Source organism: Schistocerca piceifrons, chromosome X, assembly GCF_021461385.2.
Source record: "Schistocerca piceifrons isolate TAMUIC-IGC-003096 chromosome X, iqSchPice1.1, whole genome shotgun sequence".
Taxonomy (NCBI): Eukaryota; Metazoa; Arthropoda; class Insecta; order Orthoptera; family Acrididae; genus Schistocerca; species Schistocerca piceifrons.
Window position 1 is genome coordinate 136,439,555 of NC_060149.1, and position 26,422 is coordinate 136,465,976.

General features: G+C 44.3%; 1 protein-coding gene across 1 annotated transcript in view; it reads left to right on the plus strand.

The window, feature by feature from the left end:
• LOC124722217 (circadian locomoter output cycles protein kaput) overlaps positions 1 to 26,422 on the plus strand; it is an 823,358-nt gene that overhangs the window by 525,626 nt on the left and 271,310 nt on the right. The window contains exon 3 of the mRNA XM_047247412.1: positions 7,652 to 7,746. Within this exon, the coding sequence (XP_047103368.1) occupies positions 7,652 to 7,746 (95 nt within the window). The remainder of the gene's footprint in view (positions 1 to 7,651; positions 7,747 to 26,422) is intronic.

Genomic DNA, 26,422 nt, shown 5'->3' on the forward strand with positions numbered 1-26,422 from the left:
ATGGCTAAATGAATGAACGGTTCGCTAGGTCTCAGAATAATCTTCAGGGACTTTCACAAAAGCAGGGTCGACAATAAACTGTCTCCTGATCCGTACTTTCTCTGTTACCCCCCAAAATGACAGGCTCCTCAATTCTTTTTTATTTACGCGACACATTCTACGATTAGTTTCGCCGACTGTAGAAAACTCCCTGTACAGACAGAGAGCTTGGCAAACGTACGAGAGGGTGCTGAAAAGTAATACTTCCGAATTTTTTACGTGAAAAGTCTTAAAGTTTTTTAAATGAAACAAGTGCTATTAACATTCTACATGTTTATTCTTCATGTCTACAAATTTGCCTCTTTCTACTGCTAGGGGCCTCTGAAGCGTAGTTTGTAAGAGGCGGTGAGTAACGGAATATGTCGGTGGGTGAGAAACAGCTTGCTGTAATCGAGTTAGTAATTCGAAGACTTCGTACGCAGGTAGAACGCCCTCTTCTTCACCATGACAGTGCCAGACCACACACGAGCGCTGCGACATTTGCAACAGTCTGACACCTTGGGTCAACTGTCATTGATCATCCTCCATACAGCCCCGACTTGGCCCCATCAGATTTCCATCTGTTTCCAAAACTTAAATAACACCCTCGAGGACTTCACGTTGATAGTGATGCAGCGGTGCAAACAGAGGTGAGGTTCCGGCTCCGTCAAAAATATCAAACATTCTGCGATAACGGTATCAACAAACTGGCCTCTCGTTAGGAAACATGTGCTCGTCGCCAGAGTGACTACGTTGAGAAATAAATGTGTATACATGAAGAATAAAGATGTAGAATGTTAATAGAGTTTGTTTTATTTCAAAATATTTACGAGTTTTTGTATTAAAAGTCGGAGGCATTACTTCTCAGCAAGCCGCCTGATAAACCACTTTTGTTGGAGACGTTCGTGTTCAGGCATGCATGTGAGTTAAAGAGGGGTGTATAGCTTACAACGTCCGGTTAAACTCTTACGCCAAGTGGCGTTTGTGAGGCCAGCACGCTCGACAGTGTCCCCTTGATTGGCTGTCAACCCGAGTCTCTCGCTGCCAACGGTGTTCTTAAACACACTTGGAAGCGCACGTACGTAACAAATCTCTCGGCGGATCAATATTCCATTAGGGAAGCCAGCAAACTCTGAAAGCTCAATCATGAAGATTAATCTACAGTGACCGACCCTTCCCTACCGCCGCTCTGTCACTCGCCCCGCGTATATTTTTAGGAAACTAACGTATGCGGCAGAGGTGGGCTGTTTTTATGAGTACGCGGCGGGCTTCCCCACCCCGTGAACTCTGTTTTTAAATAATGCGCCGGAGATCAGATAATGAGTGAATCAATGACGCAGTCGGCGAGCAGAAACAATGACGCAGCCGTTCTCATTAAGGGCGCTGCAAACGCGTAAGGGGAGGGGCCAGATGCTTCCGATAGCGGCCGACAACCGCCGACGCTTCCCGAACGGCTCCGCGCCACTCCGCTCAATTCACACGCCGACCACCTTTGTACAAATATAAAAAAAGGTTGCGCTGCCAGTTTCAGCGCTGAGCGTATCATTAAATGAATGCTTCGTTGCAGTAGTGCCCCATTACTGATATTAAAACCCCTTAATGCTTCCAGAAACGTCCGTTCTAGTATAGTAGGAAAAATTTTCCGAGCGACAAACGATAGGTTCTTTTCACCACAGGCAATTCAACCAATGCACTATACACACTTCAGGAAAATGATCGCTGCATCGCATGTTTTGTTGTGTGTAAGTAATATTATCTGTACAAAACTGTAGTTTAACTGCATGTGGACATTGTGTCCTACATGCTGGTTGAATGCACGCCACATTTTCAGTTGGAGCATACCGTCGTAATGGAACATCAGCACGTATTTCTTAAGTCGTACGTGGAACGTTTGCCAAGAGCATATACCTGTAGATGGGACATGCTGGAATCTGAGGATATTACCTGCAGTGACACTATCTCGCATACTTTTAATCCCCAAACTACAAAGTTTCCGACGATCCAGATTCCGTAGTTCTATTCTAATCGTATGCCAAAATATATACAAGCTAAAACTGCTTCGCGGAAGAAAACGAAACCGTGTATTTTCGTAGCATATCAATTTCTTTTTCACAGTCGGTTTTAACAGAAAATCTGTTTATCGTCGCTTAAAAAATATGTAGATTTTATCTGCCAGACTCTTCATTGGACTATCGTGTAAAAATTTGAAGTAAGTCAGTAAAGAATTTTCGAGATTTCTTTTAACAACGTTTCACCTTTGTACGTTAATATATATTTATAGGCTATGTGTAGTAAAAAAAGACATATAGCTTAAGTCTGCTCAAACGTTTAGTAGAGCATCGTGTAAATATTTGATATAATTCAGTCAAGGCTTTGTCGAGATTTTTTGCTACAAAGGAACATTGCATCGCTCTGTCTAACAACACTACAATATCGTATTTATCCGCCGATACCAGACAGTGATTTTCAATTAAAATGTCTCCCCTGTACGGGAATTACATAATGTGTGTACGAGTACAGGTTGTGACGCAGGAACGACCACGTATGGAAGTAAAAGGAATGACCTTGATAAGAACTGGAGAATGTATAAAATTTTATCCAACATCAGAGAGCGTAAGAGAATGAACCAAGTCACACCGGATTATATGATGATTTACTGTCTAAAAGAGCATGGTACTTATGGAAAGCATGCACACAAAATTCGGCAAAGGCAGCCCCCTTGCATATCGTGTAGTATCAGAATGCTGTTAACATGGAGAAAGATAAGTTTAGCTTCCGCGGATGAGTCATATACGATATGATGAGAGAGACCGATCACTGTAAACCTTTAACTATAACTGCAAATAAAATTCATAGTAATCTCCTCATAAATTTACAGACTGATTCAGCTGCCCCTACCGGTGTCTTTTTATGCAGCTCACAATGTCATATCTGATCTCCAAAAACCGCGCCCTAGATTTTCATTTTCTCTCGCTCGCTACACGCGAACTATTAGTCCCCCCAAAAAAAGAACAAGACCTTTTTTTGTAGTAAATGTAATGTAGAAATTTTAACTACATATCGAAATAACCAGCAACCAGTTGCATACAACAAATCTCATTTCCCTAACCGGTTTCAGATACTTAGCGCCCTGCTACAGACGGTTATAACTAGCATTATTTGCGAGAAGGGCACTGAGGGGGCTAAGTCCCAGAAACCGGTTAAGAAAATAAAATTTCCTTTGCGCAACTTATTGCTGATTGTTTTGATGTATACAACTGCTGCTGCTGAAGATTAAATTTGCTGTTCACTTTTTTCTGTAAGACTAATAGTTTGCGCGTAGCGAGAGAGAGAATATGAAAATCTCGCGCGTGATTTTAGAAGGCAGATGTAACATTGCGGGTTGCATAAAACGTCATCGATAGGGGAAGCTGACTCTCATTGTATGCTCGCATGTCGTAGTAAACTCTAAGAGGAGTATAGTGGTTCTGTGTATACGTGTGTGAGTGATAGTAGCTAATGTCCATATTCTCAGTGAGGCATGAGTCACTTCCAGCTACGTAATATACAGGATGTTACAAAAAGGTACGGCCAAACTTTCAGGAAACATTCCTCACACACAAGTAAAGAAAAGATGTTAGGTGGACATGTGTCCGGAAACGCTTAATTTCCATGTTAGAGCTCATTTCAGTTTCGTCAGTATGTTCTGTACTTCCTCGATTCACCGCCAGTTGGCCCAATTGAAGGAAGGTAATGTTGACTACGGTGCTTGTGTTGACATGCGACTCATCGCTCTACAGTACTAGCATCAAGCACATCAGTACGTAGCATCAACAGGTTAGTGTTCATCACGAACGTGGTTTTGCAGTCAGTGCAATGTTTACAAATGCGGAGTTGGCTGATGCCCATTTGATGTATGGATTAGCACGGGGCAATAGCCGTGGCGCGGTACGTTTGTATCGAGACAGATTTCCAGAACGAAGGTGTCCCGACAGGAAGACGTTCGAAGCAATTGATCGGCGTCTTAGGGAGCACGGAACATTCCAGCCTATGACTCGCGATTGGGGAAGACCTAGAACGACGAGGACACCTGCAATGGACGAGGCAATTATTCGTGCAGTTGACGATAACCCTAATGTCAGCGTCAGAGAAGTTGCTGTTGTACAAGGTAACGTTGCCCACGTCACTGTATGGAGAGTGCTACGGGAGAACCAGTTGTTACCGTACCATGTACAGCGTGTGCAGGCACTATCAGCAGCTGATTGGCCTCCACGGGTACACTTCTGCGAATGGTTCATCCAACAATGTGTCAATCCTCATTTGAGTGCAAATGTTCTCTTTACGGATGAGGCTTCATTCCAACGTGATCAAATTGTAAATTTTCACAATCAACATGTGTGAGCTGACGAGAATCCGCACGCAATTGTGCAATCACGTCATCAACACAGATTTTCTGTGAACGTTTGGACAGGCATTGTTGGTGATGTCTTGATTGGGCCCCATGTTCTTCCACCTACGCTCAATGGAGCACGTTATCATGATTTCATACGGGATACTCCACCTGTGCTGCTAGAACATGTGCCTTTACAAGTACGACACTACATGTGGTTCATGCACGATGGAGTTCCTGCACATTTCAGTCGAAGTGTTCGTAGGCTTCTCAACAACAGATTCGTTGATTGATGGATCGGTAGAGGCGGACCAATTCCATGGCCTCCACGCTCTCCTGACCTCAACCCTCTTGACTTTCATTTATGGGGGCATTTGAAAGCTCTTGTCTACGCAACCCCGGTACCAAATGTAGAGGCTCTTCGTGCTCGTATTGTGGACGGCTGTGATACAATACGCCATTCTCCAGCGCTGCATCAGCGCATCAGGGATTCCATGCGACGGAGGGTGGATGCATGTATCCTCGCTAACGGAGGACATTTTGAACATTTCCTGTAACAAAGTGTTTGAAGTCACGCTGGTACGTTCTGTTGCTGTGTGTTTCCATTCCATGATTAATGTGATTTGAAGATAAGTAATAAAATGAGCTGTAACATGGAAAGTAAGCGTTTCCGGACACATGTCCACATAACATATTTTCTTTCTTTGTGTGTGAGGAATGTTTCCTGAAAGTTTGGCCGTACCTTTTTGTAACACCCTGTAGAAAAGTAAAGTAACTCCGTGAGCAGGCCCAGACGACACCGCCATGCTGACCGGCTGCCGTCTGACCCTTCAGCCAACTGACGTCGTGCGGGTTATGTACGGGCACAGGTCAGCACTCCGCTCTCCCGGTCGTTGTCGGCTTTCCAGACGTTGAAGCCGCCACTTCTCACTCAAGTATCTCTTCAATGTGCCTCACAAGACCGAGTGCATCCCCGTTCAAGCCCTCCTACCACGAAAAATTCACTGCGAGTACCAGGAGCTTGCCGAAACCAGAATGAGAGGAAATAAAAAAAAAAAAAAGATGGAAGAAGAACATAGGAGACTGTGTGGAAAATCCGATACGAGCTATGCGACTGAACGGACGATGGATAGTAAAGAGCCATGTGGAGTAGTGCTATTTCGCGGATTTAGTCAGGATTGAGCTAAAGTAAAAAAGTGTTGCGCTCACAACTGTAAAAGTTTGCACCTCTTTCGGCCGGGACGTGGTGACTGGCCGTATCACAGTCGCCAACAAAACGCACGCAGTGGTTAATTCACACGCTGCCCCTGTTGTCACAAGGGCCAAATGCGCGGGTAAAAGCCCGTTTATGGCGCGTTAGTGAGGCATGTTAATTGGTGCGATGACTCAGCACCAGCAGCAGCCACGACTGACGGGCAGCGCCGTGTTTGCCGCCGGTAACCTGCTTCCGATAGAATAATTACGCCGCCCCGCCAAGAACTGCCCCGAACAAATTTACACACGCAATCGTGTGGTTCCATCCCCGTAGACGCCGAGGGGTGTACCGGGAGAGAATATTGTGTCAAGGCGAGAACTGCCCAAGTATAAACTGCGAAGTAACGAGAATAAGAGAACAAACAGAGGAAACTTCATCCCTTTTCACTTACTCTGAGTCACATTTTTCATGGCCTTTTTCTCCTGAATCTCTCCCCGAGAATCCAAAGTGATTCCGTCAACAACCTACCCTTTGTTTCGTAACTCCCCCCCCCCCCCCATATTCCACCATTATTCTAATGAGATTGCGCAGTGGATCAATTAACACTTCAACATTACTCCGTATCGGATAAGACTGATATACGGCGGTACGATGATCGTCGACCCAGGGGTAACCAGTTCGAATCTGGGTAATCGAAGAAATTTACATCACGGAGTTTGATGCCTAGTTTACGGAATGGTTGTAATTAAACTTTCGCTATTTGAGCCAGTGTAAACAGAAAGCCCTTTACCGTACAGATTCCTAGCTTTAGAGGAATGACATGCAGAGTGCGTGCTGCAGGATTGGCATTGTTAGTAGTTTTAGTGTCAAGACTTATCGTTAGGCGACGGTACTGGTACGGCGACATAAGGTGGAAACACAAGCAGCAGTGGACATTACAGTTGCAGACAGTTAACATGGGTCTGGACAAGGTGATGGTTCAAATGGCTCTGAGCACTATGGGATTTAACACCTGATGTCATCAGTCCCCTAGAACTTAGAACTGCTTAAACGTAACGAACCTAAGGACATCACACACATCCATGCCCGAGGCAGAATTCGAACCTGCGACCGTAGCGGTCGCCCGGTTCCAGACTGAAGCGCCTAGAACCGCTGAGCTTTACTTTGCACAGCTGTTTTATCAAAGCAACAGCAATAGTGCTGGTGCTGTTCGCCAGTATCGTCGCATTAAAGGAATGCGGAGAGGTCCTCTTTCCGCACCGGTGTTGATGAACATGATTCGGAAGTTCTAATTAACTGGTGATTTGGGAATTGCTCTTGGGAGTGGCCGACCGTCAGTTGGCTCACAGTTGAAGAAGTTACGGTTGCCGTGGCTGAGAATGCTGGACGCTATGTGGGATCTTCAAGCAGTCCACTTTCTGTGTAACGACAAGCTGATCATTCCATGGTCCACCGTTGTTTCGGGCAGTAGTAGAGCCATCTCTAGCGCGGTTCCATGCTGTGGTGGATGCAGATGGCCGTCAGACTGAGCAACGATTGCAACCTGGAACGTAAATACGGTAAACAGTTAACAAATGTTACCCTCTCATTAAGAAATTACAATGCTTTTCTTTCAAGGCTTTATTCGTTATCTCTCTTCCGCCTGTCCTTACAAATGTTTCCGCGAAGTTTCGGTGTTCTAAGGTCACTCGTTTTTCATGGAGGCCCTCTCAAATAGCGAAAGTTTAGTAATAACCACCCTACACCCTCATGACACCGCAAGGTAGAGGATGACACGGCGGTCGGTGGACATCCCTTGGGCCTTCACGGATTCCTAACGGCAGTGACCCGTGCAGTTATAACATGTGACTGTTTATGATAGTCCATCAGATGTTGACGTTAAATTTGGCATCAAGTTCGCTTATAGTGATAGAGTTTCCCACCACTGTGGCACTTTCCTCTACCTGTAACCTTTAACACCTCAGATACCACTTCTTTGTTCATTAAACTCTTCATTAGCTGGAATTTTTTCAGCATTTCTATGTGCAACTTGGAAGTGAGCTGATAAGACGTATTTTTGTATGTTGCAGTTGTAATGCACAAGGACAAAGAAGACTCTCAGTATCGCAACAGGGACCTGACCGCGTACGACCACTCGCCTTTGGACGGCGACATGTTTCTTCAGGTAAGTCTGTCCAACACTAGTCTACATTCTGGGACGGATCGTAGTTTCTTAATTTCTCCTCCCTCAAAATCCTCGACCGCTCCAACTGTAGCTCCCTGTCACTCCCAATTTTAACGTAACTCAGTTCCGTAGAATTTAATAATTGTAATAAAATATAATTTTTTTAAACATTGCGATAATTTTTTGTATCAATCCTTAGCCTATCGTTTCAGCGCAGCTTACAAGAATAATAATTAACACGGCCTAAAATCGAAGTGTACATTGCACCATTATCAGTATTTTACTCAGCACGACGATGTGAACACAGACCTGCAGATATGGCTATGCGAGCCTGTAAATGAGTGGTGTTTCTTTCAGTCGTTTCCAGCTATGGTGAGGAGAGTCAGTGTTTCTCTTATTACTTCCTTAGAGGAGGGACTTCCCTTTCTGTCACGCCTAACTGCAGACTCAAGTACTGCATCGGCTTTGTTGTTGGCAGCTGGAAGATCAGTCTGTGAATGGCACTTTTACATACCGTCCGAAGCCCGTCGGCGCAAGCACATCCACGTAGGCTAGCTCTCAAGCGAGGATCTGAAAAGTGTCCTGTGTTAGGCAGCGCTAGTAATTTTCTAGACTTTCTTGCCATTTACAGTTTTTATGTTGGTTTATTTTCCGCTAATTATCTAAGAAACTTGGAAACTGTTATATCAAAAATGTAAACATTTGTAAGAAAATGTTCTAGGGGTTCGGGGGAGGGGGGGGGGGGTGCTTTCAGTACCCCATTCCCCTCCCCCTTAGATCCGTACATTGCAGACGTTAAAAATAAAACCTGTGATTTATGTGACAAATTGTTTTCCAAGAACTGAGTTTCTCTTATAAGTTTCTAATTCATCCTGATACGAATAATTTTCCCCGCAAACGGGATAGACGTTAGGGAGCACACTTTGTAAGCAGCCCGGATCTTCGCAAATCTTTTTCATTCTACAAGTTGACGAAATATATTTAAAACATAATGATTCATATAACGCATATACTAGATTTGTAGCTCATTGCTGATAAAATGGAATCTATAGCTATGTCGATGTAACACGTTAAATTTTATCAGAAATTAGCTGCTCGGTAAGCCCATAAAAAAACTATGCGACTTTTCAAACGAAGACAAGAACAGGAATACGCAAAGGTTAACGTCTCATCGATGACGTGGTCGTAAGGCACGGAGAAAATGTTCAGTTTCTTGTCTCCGACTGTTAAAATCGAAAAATCTTTATAGCCGTGTTACTCTTTTCTTGAAGAGAATAAGGCGAATAGTTATCGACCTTTCAGTGAAGAATTGCAATTTGTAGGTAAAAAATGCTCTTCTTTTTCGACGTCGGCCTCGTTTTGGTGAACATACTTTATATAACATCTCTGAAGAGTGATAGCGGAACCACTGCAAAATATACTCTTACGACTCCCACCATCTCTACACCGGACTAAAAAGTTTTCTACTCACATATCCGTTTGGATGTGGGAAGAATTGGAGGCCAGAGAGGTTTCCAAATGTTTTAACGATTCACACTTGTAATTCAGTAGTGCTCCTTCTGCCAAGGCGACTACACGAACCAGACACGTTTATGTGATCACCACCTAGGTTCGACGTCAGCGTGCAGTAACCTCTCACTGACGGCAGGTGGCATCACTAGCAATGTATGGCATATAAAGCGTGTCGTGGTGTTCGTGACTGGACGTACCTGCACCACGAAAATCCCTATCCCTTCACCCCTCCAGCCAGGCCAAAACACTCCTTCCTCGTCAGCCCTACGGCCCAGTTAGCCATAATTCGCCCTTACGTGCTCTGGTCTCGAGGAAGGATTTGAATCTCAACAATAAACACCCCGTCCTCACGCCCTCCGACTGGGAACATATTTTGTGGTCTCATCCGGGTTCGAGTCGGCTGGGGCTTCCTCTCGCGTCGGTGCGAAACTCCTCCGCCCGACCCACCGAAATCTCCTGGTTCCGACCTTCTAACCGAGGGTGTGTATGCATTCCTCCGTCAGTCACCTCTCCTGAACCCAGACGAACTACGTCTATCAAGACCATCGTATGCGTAAGCTTCTCCGACTGTCATATCAGTCAGGACTAGCAGGCAAAGCACAAGAAGTGCTAATACTGCACCCACACCTGCCTGAGGATGGCATGTCATGTTAGCGAGCGAGCGAGCACGTCATGTTAGCGAGCGAGCGGTTAACAGTGCAGTCTTTGTCGTAGTGCGGAAAGGAAGCGATTTATCAGACGCCCACAAGGGCATGATCATTGGCTTTCGGGTCATGCGTGGAAGGAAATACGAAAGGGCTAAGTTTGTAAATAGTTTGCGTGCCGCCGTGGTTAAAGCATACTTCGCATGTCAAAATGGCGCTATCCAAAACTAGTGCCGAGGCAAATATGGCACATCACGGGCCATACATTACAGGGTTGAACGACGGTTGCTGAGATGTGTACTGGCGAACAGACGTGCAACTGTTGAGCAATTGACAACAGCTTTTGTCAATGTAAACAATACTTGTACTAATGGAGTTATGAATTCGCTTTTTATCAAAACAAAACAACATTGTTAAAGCGACTGGTAGCAGGAATTCATTTTCTTATGAGAGATAATATCGCATTCATGCTGTAACAGGCTTTCTCACAGCTGTACTGTATAATGAATAAGGTAAAGTCCATGTATACGTTTCACACGCGAACGGGTTTGCGTTGGCACAGAGACGCACTATGGAAGATTAAAACGGGAAGGGATAAAAGAAGATAAAAAAGACATAATCCCAACAAGCGCAACAGGGGCACTTGCTGAAAGATGCACGGTATGATACGCAGACGTGGAGAAGTGGCGGCGAGGCTGTTAAGTAAGTGTGCGGCCGGTGGGGCGGCTCAGCGTCGATTGTGATGTCTGGGCCGGGTATCGACAGACCGCGTTCCCTGATTGAATCGGAAGCGGCGCGGATGCTGATTAATGACCCGCACTCGCGACGGCCTCTCGGCGGCGCTGAACAACTTGTTGTCGACCTGCCGTGATTTATCGGGTCGGAACGCTCAGCAAATGCCCCTCTCATCCGCCAGGAACAGACGCGTCACGGTGTGGCCACAAAAATCTGCTAATTTCTTCTCAGATCGCATACTTCCCAGTGGACAACTAGGTCGACGCTCCATTTCTATGTACGATGATGGGTCAATACATAAAGTTCGGTTCATACAGAACGTCAACGGAATGGGAGAAACGACAGGTGAAAGTGAGGCTATCAGATACCACCCGCAGTACAAAAAGTCGGGATATAGCACAGAATTAAGGAACTAGCAATGAAAAAGTTTATTAATAGCCAAAGCAAAATTCTTAACTTATATCCTTGACAATTTATGTGGTAAAACTGAAGCACGTACACTGAAGAAACAAAGAAACTGGTACACCTGCATAATATGGCGTAGCGCCCCCGTGCGTACGCAGAAGTGCCGCAACACGACATGGCATGGACTTAACTAATGTCTGAAGTAGTGCTGGAGGGAATTGACACCATGAATCCTTCAAGGCTATCCATAAATCCGTAGAATACGAGGGGGTGGAGATTTCTTCTGAACAGCACGTTGCGAGGCATCCCAGATATGCTCAATAATATGTTTGGGGAATTTGGTAGCCAGCGGAAGTGTTTAAACTCAGAAGAGTGTTCCTGGAGCCACTCTGTAGCAATTCGGGACGTCTGGTGTGTCGCATTTTCTGCTGGAATTGTCCAAGTCTGTCGGAATGCACAATGGACGTGAATGGATGTAGGTGATCAGACAGGACGCTTACGTACGTGTCACTTGTCAGAGTCGTATCCAGCTACACACGCCCCACACCATTACAGAGCCTTCACCAACTTGAACAGCCCCTGCTGACATGCAGGATCCATGGGTTCATGACGTTGTCTCCATACGCGTACAGATCCATCCGCTCTCTACAATGTAAAACGAGACTCGTCCGAGAAGGCAACATGTGTCCAGTCATCAACAGTCCAATGTCGGAGTTGACGGGTCCAGGCGAGAAGTAAAGCTTTGTGTCATGCAATCATCAAGGATACATGAGTGGACCGTCGGCTCCTAAAGTCCTTATCGATGATGTTTCGTTGAATGGTTCGCACGCTGACACTTGTTGACGGCCCAACATCGAAATCTGCAGCAGTTTGCGGAAGGGTTGCACTTCTGTCGCGTTGAACGATTCTCTTCAGCCGTCGTTCGTCCAGTTCTTGCAGGATCTTTTTCCGGCTGCAGCGATGTCGGAGTTTTGATGCTTTAACGGATTCATGATATTCACGGTACACTCATGAAATGGTCGTACGGGAAAATCCCCACTTCATTGCTACCTCGGAGTTGCCGTCACCCGTAGCTAGTGCTCAGACTATAACACCACGTTCAAACTCACTTAAATTTTGATAAGCTGCCATTGTAGCAGCAGTAACCTGTCTAACAACTCCGCCAGACACTTTTTGTCATATATAGGCGTTGTCGACAGCAGAGCCGTATTGTGTCTGTTTACGTATCTCTGAACTTGAATACGCATGCCTATACCAGTTTCTTTGGCGCTTCAGCGTATAGCAATTGCTACGGAAAATCCGACCAATGATATTAAAAGGAAATATAGAGGGCGGGACGCGTTAATTGCAGCGAAGCCTGAGCACGAACTCTCTGTATGCATCCGACAGTTCACGCAATGCAGTGTTTGAAAAAAGTTATTGTGGAACCGATTAGTGTGGCACTTCGTGTGGTACGGCAACGTGTCTGCAAAACATGGTTTGAGTGCTTACGACCGTGGACGAGCAGTTGGACTGCTCGAAGCCGGTCAAAGTGTCTCTACTATGGCCAAGGTAACTGATATTAAAAAAGGCCGCCGAAGGTGTAAATGCTACGCGAAATTGGCCGGTGCTCATAGGCGGACTCCATGCCGCAAGAGGATCGAGACATAGCCCTCGTGGCGAAAAGGAACAGATTTCTCACTCCTAGGCAGATCGGTGCAGACCTTGCAACCGCTACCGGTACACGTGTTTAAGCCAGAACCACTTCGCAGCGATTAAATTAGGCTGGTTTGCATGCTCAGATGCCTGTTAGTTGGATCCTACTTCAATCGCGCCATCGTCAAGAAAGAGTTCCCTGGTATAGGGAGCACACTGGTTGCGGTCAGCAACAGTGATCCACAGTGATGTTCTCCGACCAATCCGGCTGCATTGTGGCAAGTGATTCTGGCCTCTAGTTAGTGGGTAAAGGGGGAGTAGCACGTTACACACTACAGAATATTCATGAACGTCATCGATATTGCATGGGCAAACATATGCACAATGGCCGACCACCACTGCATATCTTTGCACGAGGTACTGTTATAGCACCGCGGCGTTGCCGGGAGATAATTCTGGATCATGTCCATCTGTTCAGGAATGCGGTAGGTCCCAACTTTCTAGTTAGGGACGACAAAGCCCGCCCACACAGGACCGCCGAAGTGTCGGACACACTGGAACGTGGAGATATTGAACGTATGGAATGACCTGCGTACTCCCCAGACCTAAATCCTATAGAGAATACCTGGGATGCTCTTGGCAGACGTGTTTTTCAACGAACATCCACCCTCGAACCGTGCAAGAACTGAAACCTGCCTTGAGAGAAGAGAGAGGCAACATCCCCCAAAGACTCACCAACAGCTTGGTAGGCCACATGAATAACAGGTGCAAAGTGTGCATACGTATCCAAGGAGGGCATATTTCTTACTGAGAGTCCGATAACGACCTTTATGTTGAGAGCCAGACATGTGTCAAACATGAAAGTTATTTTTGTCTTTTACCCTGCTTTCCCATGTGATGAAATCCGCACCATTTTTCGTTATAAATATACCACGCCACCTCTATTACGTATGTAAAAATGTTCAAATGTGTGTGAAATCTTATGGAACTTAACTGCTAAGGTCATCAGTCCCTAAGCTTACACGCTATTGAACCTAAATTATCCTAATGACAAACACACACACCCATTCCCGTTACTGTTAAAAAAGGTTATTTAATGAAAATTGTTTCATCAAATTATTTTCCTATCTATGCATAGACTTTTTATTTTGCCAGGTGTTGCAAAACCTTAATAACTTTTTACTTACAGATATCTGGCTTCTTTTTTAGAAGAACGCTCATAGGAAAAATATGTAAGTGCTCATGACACGATTGCAGTGAGTCATGAATTCGGAAAGAACATCAAAATAAAGATTAAGAATAAACCAAAGCACTTCCGATGTCAGCAGATGATGCCACCGTTTCCCCACCTCCGTCAATGTCAAAACTTTCTTCTCGAGAAACCTTGACGTTGACGTTCTGTACCGTTCCATTCTGTTGAAGACTTGGGTGAATGCCACCACTGAAAATGCATTCCGGAATGGTTCAAATGGCTCTGAGCACTATGGGACTCAACTGCTGAGGTCATTAGTCCCCTAGAACTTAGAACTAGTTAAACCTAACTAACCTAAGGACATCACACACATCCATGCCCGAGGCAGGATTCGAACCTGCGACCGTAGCAGTCGCGCGGTTCCGGACTGCGCGCCTAGAACCGCTAGACCACCGCGGCCGGCATTCCGGAATGTTCTGATGCTCCAATATGCAACTAACTTACAGAAGTGAATGTATTGGTAACAATTTTTCGGGTCTAGGATGATCTGTCTGGGGAATTAAAGAATTGTTTGAGACATTAGCAAAGTGGTAGACGGTGTTTTTTTACGTAGGATATTTTTGATGATCCAGTTTTTTGTACCACATTTCGAGAACTGACATTGTCTTCGTCGGGCACTGTGAGGTATTTATAGCCACACCATATTAGCGTTAGAGACCAGGCTGGAGAATATTTGAGCCCATAGCTCGCGGCTATTGGCACAGATAGCTTTGTCAGATGTCGGAACATTGTACGAGATTGAGTTAGTAAATAAGCCACGAATGTCAGAATAAATTTCAAAACTGTGTCTTTCTAGAAAGTGGCAGAACCTGTCGGTTGGGGATCAACAGTTAGTATTATGCTGCCAGTGGAAGACGATTTTAGTTCCATGACTAGAATAGTGCCTGACTAGAATATCGTGCAGCTGTACAATTTATGTGGACCAAGAGCCACTCCACAGGGAATGTTCATTGTGAAATGCGCCCTGTGTATAGCGGGAACGTACTGAATATAAATTTGTGTCCGGATGCATCCAGGAATTTAACAAAGTACGAAAACGAATCACAAGCAATGAGGGCACTGCTTTCTCTGTGGGTGATAATACAACTTGGGAAAGAAATGATACGAAACTGTGCTTAAAAGTAATGCCTCCGAGTTTTTTGCGAAAACTCTTAAAGTTTCTTAAACAAAACAAATGTTATTAACATTCTATATCTTTATTCTTCATGACCACATATTAATTTCTCAGCGTAGTCACCCTGACGAAGAACACATTTCTCCCAACGAGAGACTAGTTTGTTGATAATGTCAGTGTAAAACGTTTGAGTTTCTTGACAGAGCCACAACCTCATCTCTGCTTACACTGGTTCACCTTTCCACGGTTCGTATGGTTTCCACCGTCGGAGGTTCGAGTCCTCCCTCGGGAAAGGGTGCGTGTTTTGCCCTTAGCGTAAGTTAGTTTAGGTTAGCTTAAGTAGTGCGTAAGTCTAGGGACCGATGACCTCAGCAGTTTGGTCCCGTAGGAACTTACCTCAAATTTCTACCTGTTCATCGCTATCAAAGTGAAGTCATCGAAGTCGGAGCTGTATGGACGATGATCAATGATTGTGAATCGAAGGCATCAGATTGTTTTAGATGTCGCAGCGTTCGTGTGTGGTCTGGAATTGTCATGCTGAAGAAGAGGGCGCTCCATTTGCGGACGAAGTCTTCGAATTCGAAACTCGATTAAAGCACGCGGTTTCTCACGCACCGACGTAGTTACATTACAGATCGCCGTGTTACACGCTACACTTCGGAAGTAGAATATTAATAACGTTTGATTTACTTAAAAAACCTTAAAAGTTTTCACACAAAAAAGTCGGATGCATTACTTTTCAGAACGCCCTTGTAACAAAAATCAGTGTGTGACAATCTATGATTTGGCACGTGCTATATTTTGTTTTCACATAATCATGTAGAGCGTAATCTGTTAGCCACTGAATTTTCTCTGACTCTGTGTGCGTTAACTCGAGGACACAAATGGAACAGAATGGGCATATGTATGCAGCGTCACATGCGCTGTCAGACCTGGTGGTCAGCGCATTTCTGGAGCCTGGAGGTCGCGGAATCGAATCCCGGTCAGACCACGGAAATTTTCAGTCTCCCTTTAATGTAGCCTTCACGTCTCAAAGATGCGATGAGTCGCCAGGAGTGACAAGTGGTTCGGATTTCACATTCAACTTTACGTTCCGTTTTCTTCTTTGGATAACTTGTGTAGATTACGGAAACACACGAAAATCTTGCGCGTTTTAGAAAAAAATAGGTGATTTCCTTACGAGAGTTACTGCAAGAGACAAGTCACGGGTTCACCACTGCCAGTCTAAGTCAAAGTGATTTTCTATGGAAGGAAAGGCTCCTACCTCCACAGTAAAAAAGTTCAAGGTGAGTCCGTCGGCACACAAATTTATAGTGACTGTGTTTTAGGACATGCAAGGTGTAATATTGCTTGCATTCCATACTCATGATGAGAAAGTTAATGCCGCAACCTACTGTCATTTGCTGCAGAAACTGCGACAAGCCATACATCGCAAGCAGCCAGCACTCCTGACTATGGACGTGATTATTCTAAATGGCAATGTTCGCCCTCGCGTATCAAGACAAACGCATGGGTTATTGCAACTACAGTTTGGACAAAATAAAACTGACCCAGAAAATATTTCATGCACCGTAATAGAAGCAACCCAACTGACATCATCCGTACTGAGGACAGCTGACGTAAGTCGGGTTTCCTATATTAAGATGCATGCAATATTTTTCCGGCCACCTGCATTTCATTGAAAACTCTTGGAACATCCACTGTTCAGCCCCAGTTTGACCACCACTGATTTTCATCCTTTTGAGTCTCTTAAAAATCAACGAGTTGGGCAGCACTTTGCAGACAACCTCGCAGCCCACGAGATTGCTCTTTGAGTGCACTACTACTGGAAGTTTTGCTGCAGGCTTTCATGGCCTTATCAAATGACGGGCTATGTGTTTAAATTTACAGGAGTAGTACGTTGAAAAGTAGAATAAATTTCATCGTGGTACTCACAGCGCTGATGCCGCTGCTCGCTTTGTTACTTAGGGTCAATTCATAGTTGATGCGGAGCTAAGCGTCAGAACATTCCGGAATGCATTTACAGTGGCAGCATTCACACACATCAACAGCATGGAACGGAACGGAACGTCAGCGTCAGGGTTTCTCGAGGAGAAAGTTTTGACGTTGACTACACTGCTGGCCACCGTAAATGCAACACCCTGAAGGAAGCATCCGATTCAAGTGAATTTTACACCATGGGTTTGCAGCGATGAGATACGCAACTGATTAGAATTTCAGCGCAGACGCACATCACGCGCGCCTGTGGCGCCACCTCATAGCGCCATTTAAGGCTTGGCGATTTCGACGAGTGTACGTTCGGCACGTGTGTTTACCTTGTGGTTGTTTCACAAGACGATCAGTTATGCCTCGTAGACAACAGCGAACATCTTTTGATCAAGTATCCGAGTTCGACAGAGGAAGGATAGTGGCTTACCGAGATTGTGGATTCTCATACAGAGAAATCGCTAGTCGTGTTGGACGAAACCAAACAACTGTAATGCGGATATGTGACCGTTGGATGTAGGAGGGTACGACGGACCGACGTGGTCGATCGCATTCACCTCGGTGCACCACTGCACGTGCTGATAGGCAACTTGTGCGCATGACAGTGACGGATCGCTCAGTGACATCCCGAACCATAGCACAGCACATTGCGTCTGTAACGCATCATCCAGTGTCTGCGCGTACCATTCGACGCCGTTTACAGCAGAGTGGTCTTTCCGCAAGACGTCCATTGCTTCGTCTACCATTGACGCAGAACCACAGACGTCTCCGTCGCCAATGGTGTGATGACAGACGGATGTGGACGGCAGAATGGAATGACGTTGTCTTTACTAACGAGGCACGCTTCTGTCTGCAGCACCACGATGGTCGGATTCCAGTGTGGAGACACCGTGGAGAGAGGATGCTGGACAGCTGCATTATGCACCGCCACACTGGTCTTGCACCGGGTATTATGGTATGGGGCGGTATTGGATATTACTCTCGCACGCCTCTAGTACGCATTGCCGGTACTTTAAATAGCCGGCGCTACATATCCGAGGTGCTGGAGCCAGTTGTCCTTCCTTACCTTCAGGGTTCGGCCACAGCCATATTTCAACAGGATAATGCGCAACCACACGTGGCACGCATTGTCCAAAGGTTCTTCGTCAATAACCAGATTGAATTGCTTCCCTGGCCGGCTCGCTCTCCAGATCTTTCGCCGATAGAAAACGTGTGGTCCATGGTTGCTCAACGAGTGACCCAGATTACATCCTCAGCTGCCACACCAGATGATCTTTGGCAACGTGTGGAAGCTGCTTGGGCTGCTGTACCCCAGGAACGCATCCAACGTCTCTTTGACTCAATGCCGAGACGTGTGGCAGCGGTGATCTCCAACAATGGCGGCTACTCTGGCTACTGATTCTGGCAGGAACCACATGTCACAGACGTCTGTAAACGTAATCATTTGATACTTAGTCAACATGTTATCTAGAAAATAAATCTTGTTGTGCTACCTCTTGTCTTTCTTAGTGTTGCATTTACGGTGGCCAGCAGTGTAGGTGGGGGATCGGTGACATCATCTGCTGACATCGGTGGTTAAGCTACTCTTGTCGCACTCACTCGTTTTAAGGTAATGGATTTCATGCTGTGGTTTCTTCTTAACCTTATCAGCGCACACTCCGCTGCAGAGTGAAAATCTCATTCTTTATTTTGATGTTTGTTTTCGAATTCGTGACCCACTACAAACGTTTCATAAGGACTTGAATATTTTTCCTATGAGCGTTTTTCCAAACAAGAAGTCAGATATGTGAAAGGAAAAAAATATTTTGGTTTTACAATACCTGGCAAAAGAAATGGTCTGCACTATGCATAAATAGGAAAATAATCTGATGAAACAATTTGCGTTAAATAACCTTCTTTAATAGTGAAAAAGTCAGGTGTGTTGATATTTCCACTCAGTTATTAGTGGAAAACTACGAAACACAAGGACCACACCAGCTCACTTACTTTCTAGCTAACGCTCTGCTGACCGGACACAGGAAGCTTTTGAACATGATTTTTTTTCTTCGCTGGGGTTATCTCGCTTCATTGTGGGGTCCGTAGCTGATGAGCCTTTTGCGCCCGTCCCATGGGTCATTAGAGATCCGAGCACTAGCTCGGGTAGCCAAGGAAGAGAGAAGGAAGGTTAGAATTGAACGTCCGCGTCGGCATCGAATTGTTTCCATGTAGAGAAAAGAAGAAACGCTAAATCGGAACTTGTAAACGTATATTTGAACCCTGCTGCTCCAGAATACGAGTTCAGGCCTTAATTCCTGTGGCTTCTCGGTCTCTGTGTCTTTTTGTATTTCGACTGATTAAATGCTGTGTTGTTGTGCCAGAGAAGGGAAACCAGCAAGGCGTTCGACTAAAACCTGCACCTAAACTGGCTGGTGTACCCGACTAATTTTCGGGGTGTAGCATGCTGAAAATGATTAATTTAAATGAGTTAACAGTCAAGTGAATATTACCAGCGAGAAACAAAGAGCATAGTTTACCAAAGAAAAAGGTAAAATGATGCAATGTGGGTTTAGGCCTCATAGAGGTTGTCAGGACCAGATCTTTAGCTTACGGCAAATAATGGAGAAGTGTTAAGAGTGGAACAGGGAATTGTATCTATGCTTTATAGATCTAGAAAAGGCATATGCCCGGATTCCTATAAGGAAGTTATTGTCTGTTCTACGAGATTATGGAATAGGAGGCAAACTTTTGCAAGCAATTAAAGGTCTTTACATAGATAGTCAAGCAGCAGCTAGAGTTGACGGTAAATTGAGCTCATGGTTCAGAGTAGTTTCAGGGGTAAGACAAGGCTGCAACCTGTCTCCACTGTTGTTCATATCATTTATGGATCATATGTTGAAAACAATAGACTGGCTGGGTGAGATTAAGATATGTAAACACAAAATAAGCAGTCTCGCATATGCGGATGACTTAGTTGTGATGGCAGATTCGGTTGAAAGTTTGCAAAGTAATATTTCAGAGCTAGATCAGAAATGTAAGGACTATGGCATGAAAATTAGCATCTCCAAAACGAAAGTAACGTCAGTGGGAAAGAGATATAAACGGATTGAGTCCCAAATAGGAGGAACAAAGTTAGAACAGGTGGACGGTTTCAAGTACTTAGGATGCATATTCTCACAGGATGGCAACATAGTGAAAGAACTGGAAGCGAGGTCTAGCAAAGCTAATGCAGTGAGCGCTCAGCTACGATCTACTCCCTACTGCAAGTCCGTCAGTACCAAGACTAAGTTATCTGTGCACCGTTCAATCTTTCGACCAACTTTGTTGTATGGGAGCGTGTGGTGTGCGTACTGTAAGACCTTCGGTACACAAACCATCAGATTATTTGACTTGTCGCTCTAACGAAGTAGGCGAGTGTCAGCAATATGTGTCGTGGTCTTATCGTGGCGTATTTATCTTCTGCCGTTAGGTCAGACGATAGAAATGCCACTTGCACGCTTAGAGTAGCAGATTGACAGTGACCAACTTTAAACAGAACTTGATTAATGTTCACACACATTTATTAAAATAATAAAAAGCACAAAAATAACTTAACTTGGTTCTGAATGCTATTTACAATTGACAATCTTAAGTTCCTTTGGTCGTGGTACATTAATCTTATTCTCACATATCTCTGATACTTGACAAAGTGTCTATACATTTCTCTTCATGGCTATGTACAGGAATATGACAATCTTATTAGGCGCAGACTGAAACTTGACTATAGACTGGTACAGACTAATGCAGACTGACTAATCGGAGGTCTGTACACTCGTTATAATACCTCGCGCGTTCAGGTATCACTGCGCGAGTGTGATCCGCGAGGAGAAAAGGTTCTACGTTAGCAGCAATCTCATTGGCTGCGTTACATATTAATACGCGGATCGGCGGAAGCAGAATATGGTCCGTCTCTAAGACAGCGCCATCTCGTAGTGCGGAGACGTACGAGCGCTGCGCCTGCGCTTAGCGGGGCGCGCTCTAGTGGGAAAGTTGTGTACGCGCTGACTACGTGGAACTGTTTACACAACAGAGCGAAAGCTGGGTGGATTCAGGTTACCTTATCAATAAGGTTGAGGTTACGGATATGAAAGTAGCTGGGATGATTGCAGGTACTAGTAGATGGGAACAATGGCAAGAGGGTGTCCACAATGAGGAAATCAAAGAAAAACTGGGAATGAACTCTGTAGATGTAGCAGTCAGGGCGAACAGGCTTAGATGGTGGGGTCATGTTACACGCATGGGAGAAGCAAGGTTACCCAAGAGACTCATGGGTTCAGCAGTAGAGGGTAGGAGGAGTAGGGGTAAACCAAGGAGAAGGTACCTGGATTCGGTTGAGAATGATTTTGAAGTAATAGGCTTAACATCAGAAGAGGCACCAATGTTAGCACTGAATAGGGGATCATGGAGGAATTTTATAAGAGGGGACTATGCTCCAGACTGAACGCTGAAGGCATAATCAGTCTTAAATGATGATGATGATGATGATGATGATGATGATGACTTCTTAATTTAAATGTATCTACTGTTGTCTGTTTCCTAACAGCTTCCTCGCGCTCTTTACTTTTTCCTTATTTCTTCAGTTTCCTTTTATTGAACCTAAAATAAGTATTTCTGACGCGTCTGTTTTTTCTGGCCGAATTATCGCTTTTTAATAGTGAATTTTTGCATTTATAGAGAATAGTTCCGTATTATAAACATCTTTCTATCATTAAAAATTGTTCGACATCCCAAATGCACTCGAGGTTGTGAAACACATACTCACTTAGTGTGGGCGGAAGCATCGTTTCCACAATATTCTCAGCGATTGTTAAGAGAAAGAAGGCCCTCAGCGGCGTTCGCTGAAAACGAGGCGAGTGCCAGAGCCCCGGACGTGGCATCAGATAAAAACGCTGCGCCGTGTCGCCGGCTGCTCGCCTTAGCGATTCATTAAAAACTCGTTTCTGGGGCGCAGCCCGCCCGCCAGCTCCGAGGGTCTCAGCTCGTACCCCCCCACCTCCACTTCTCGCCGTCGCTCAGGCATGAAGACCCACAGTTCATTACTTTGACACTTATGACAGGTTCGCAACACAAGTACCTCGAGGATAATGAGGGGATGGGCCCTCGCCAACTCAAAGGCACAGTCGCCATATTTTCCGTGAAACATGTGAGGAGGCATCGAGCAAGACGGCACAGTAGACTTCACACTATTCTTGTAATCAGGAACAACGACTTAAATTTCGGTCATGTTATTAAGATTTGTGTTGTTACCGTCTTCAGTCCGAGGTCTATATTTTATTCTGGTCTATATAGTGCAAGCCTCTTTATATCTGCATAACGACTGCAGCCTTCATCTATTTGAGCCTGCTTAGTGTAGAGAAAGCCTGATATCACCCTAAAATTTTTATCACTCACAATGCCCTCCATTCCCAAACAGACGGTTTCTTGATGCCTCAGTATGCGTCCTATGAACCGATCCCCTCTCTTGTTGTGATATTTTTCTCCTTCTTTCGATTCAGAATCTCTTCATAAGTTATTCGGTCTGTCCACATAACGTTCAACATTCTTCTGTAGGATCTACACTACTGGCCATTAAAATTGCTACTCCACGAAGATGACGTGCTACAGACGGGAAATTTAACCGACAGGAAGAAGATGCTGTGATATGCAGATGATTAGCTTTTCAGAGCATTCTCACAATGTTGGCACCGGTGGCGTCACCTACAACGTGCTGACATCAGGAAAGTTTACTATCAATTTCTCATACACAAACAGCAGTTGACCGGCGTTGCCTGGTGAGACGTTGTTGTGATGCCTCGTGTCAGGAGGAGAAATGCGTACCATCACGTTTCCGACTTTGATAAAGGTCGGATTGTAGCCTATCGCGATTGCGGTTTATCGAATTGGGACATTGCTGTTCGCGTTGGTCGAGATCCAATGACTGTTAGCAGAATATGGAATCGGTGGGTTCAGAAGGGTAATACGGTACACCGTGCTGGATTCCAACGGGCTCGTATCACTAGCAGTCGAGATGACAGGCATCTTATCTGCATGGGTGTAACGGATCGTGCAGCCACGTCTCGATCCCTGAGTCAACAGATGGGGACGTTTGCAAGACAACAACCATCTGCACGAACAGTTCGACGACGTTTGCATCAGCATGGACTATCAGCTCGGAGACCGTGGCTGCGGTTACCCTTGACGCTGCATCACAGACAGGAGCGCCAGCGATGGTGTACTCAACGACGAACCTGGGTGCATGAATGGCAAAACGTCATTTTTTCGGATGAATCCAGGTTCTGTTTACAGCATCATGATGGTCGCATCCGTGTTTGGCGACATCGCGGTGAACGCACATTGGATGCGTGTATTCGTCATCGCCATACTGGCGTATCACCCGGCGTGATGGTATGGGGTGCCATTGGTTACACGTCTCGGTCGCCTCTTGTTCGCATTGACGGCACTTTGAACAGTGGACGTTACATTTCAGATGTGTTACGACCCGTGGCTCTACCCTACCCTTCATTCGATCCCTGCGAAACCGTGCATTTCAGCAGGATAATGCACGACCGCATGTTGCAGGTCCCGTACGGGCCTTTCTGGATACAGAAAATGTTCCACTGCTGTCCTGACCAGCACATTCTCCAGATCGCTCACTAATTGAAAACGTCTGGTCAATGGTGGCCGAGCAATTGGCTCGTCACAATACGCCAGTCACTACTCTTGATGAACTGTGGTATAGTGTTGAAGCTGCATGGGCGTCTGTACCTGTACGCGCCATCCAAGCTTTATTTGACTCAATGCCCAGGTGTATCAAGGCCGATACTACGGCCAGAGGTGGTTGTTCTGTGTACTGATTTCTCAGGATCTATGCACCCAAATTGCGTGAAAATGTAATCACATGTCAGTTCTAGTATAATATATTCGTCCAATGAATACCCGTATATCATCTGCATTTCTTCTTGGTGTAGCAATTTTAATGGCCAGTAGTGTTTGTCTTTCTTATCTAAACTACTTATCGCCCACGTTTTACTTCCATAGAAGGTTACACTCCAGACAAATACCTCTAGAAAATATTTTCTAGCACTTAAATTTATATTAGATGTTAGAAACTTTCTCTTTTTCAGAAACGCTTTTTTCTGTTGTTTGTTTTCAATTTATATCCTCTCTACTTCTACCATCGTCACTTATTTTGCTTTCCGAATAACGAAACTCATGTATTAGTCTCATTGTCTCTTTTCCTAATCTAATTCTCTCATCGGGACCTGAATTTATACCACTACATTCCGTTATTCTTGTTTTACTTCTGTTGATATTGATGTTATAGGCTTCTTTTAAGATACTGTCCGTTGTAGTCAATTGATCTTCCAAGTCCTTTTCAGTCTCTGACAGCATTACAGTGTCATCAGCAAATCTCAAAATTTCAATTTCTTATCTCTGAACGTTAATTCCCCTTTGAAATTCCTCCTTGGTTTCCTTTATTGCATGCACACTGTACAAAACTGAACAAAATTGGGAATAGGCTATAATACTGTCTCATTCTCTCCTCAGTTACTGCTTCCCTTTCACGTCCTTCGACAGTGATAACTGCAGTCTGGTTTCTGTACAAGCTGTAGTTAGCCATTTGCTCCCTGTATTGTATTCATATTACCTTCGTAATTTCAAATTGTGTATTCCAGTCAACATCGTCAAAAACTTTCAATCTACAAAGGCTATAAACTTAAGTTTGACTGTCTTCAGTCGGTCTTCACTTGTTCTCGTATCTCTCAGAAACCCAAACCAATCTTCTCCATACTCAGTTACTACCAGTCTTTCCATTCATCTTTAACTTATTCGAATTCAAATTTAGGTTCGCCAAAACAATGCATAGCAAGATATCCCCTTCAATATTGTCACTGCCGATACCTCACCATGTTCTGCCTTCAGTGACTTCGCTGTTGACGATTGCATCTTTTGTCTACTACACAGTCACAGTTCCATAGTAGAAGCTATTAAACGACTGGTGTATGCTGTCAAACATTCATTTTAAAGCTTCCTACAACAACATCAAACCTAAGGTCACTGTCATTAATGTGTAAACTTATATAATCGAACTGGTATAATGCTTAAAATTATCTGTGAAGGCTCCAGCTAATTATAGAGATTTTACGGGGCTTATGGTGTAAATCTGTATCTAAACTTGTAGTAGTCGCGGCATAAAAATGAGGAGTTGAAGTAGCATATAAGACAATGAAAAGCAATTTTAATGTGTGCACTGAAGGGAACATATTTATTTGCTGAAGCCGACACAAGAAAAGGACGCCAGAATCTCATTGTCAGTTAGCTGATCAGAAGTACTTCAATTGCGTCGTATTCAGTGTTAACATTACATTTTTACATTATGTCTACTAAAATTTTAGATACGTGTTTACATTCCTCGTAAAAACTCTGTGTCGACGAAGTGGTTTCACCATTAATTTTAAGGATTTTACTAGTTAGATTATGTAACTATGTTTGTTGCAGAGTTTGCACACTTATGTCGTAGCCTTAGGTTGTATCTTGTACTAAGAAATTTGAAAATGGATGTTTGACATCCGAAATCTGACGTGTAACAAATTTTCTGTGCAGGTGAGATTGAACTAAATATAAGAAAAAAAGTCGTCCAAATGCAAATATTTAATAGCTTCCGAAATTCTCTATACATTACATGGATTACTATAAATGAAGCACACCCATAAGCATCTTTAGGATCATCTCTAATACATCTGTCAGTCTTCAGTTGCTAGTGAGACTGCATCATTTCAATTTGTAGCGCAGTTCGTTCAGTGACTTGAAATGTAGACATATTTACATGCAACATTTTTCAGTTACAGATATTCCCAACGTAGTTTTAGGTTTTTAACATTTCTCTTACTCTCTGGCTTAACATGAATTTCGTACATACAAATTATGCTGTTTCTGCGCTGAGTCTGTGTTTGTCTTGCTGTTGATGAAGTTGGTCTGTCATTTGTAACGCTTGATTCGTTTATCAGCGCAGACGCATTTTGTATCTAAGCCTTCCCACCATATTATTGAGTAATAACCAACACAGTATTCTCCAGATTTATTATTCGACGATGCGAAGATATTTGCACATTACACATGTACATGATACAAACTCTTTGATATTACACGTAGCTAAACACTGCTATGACACTTCCCAATCAGAGGTGATATATTAAAACAAACGACTCATAATCCGAAATGCTGGTAGTATGAAAATAAATACTTCCTTGATACAGAGGCATAAGACATGTATTTTTCTTTGTAAAGCAGAAACTGTCGTGATATTAGTATCTTCCAGGGAGTCCTGTCAACTTATAGTGACGCTCCTTAGCGTTGGTATTTGTTTGTTTTATCTACTGAGCGCTAAATGGTTCAAAT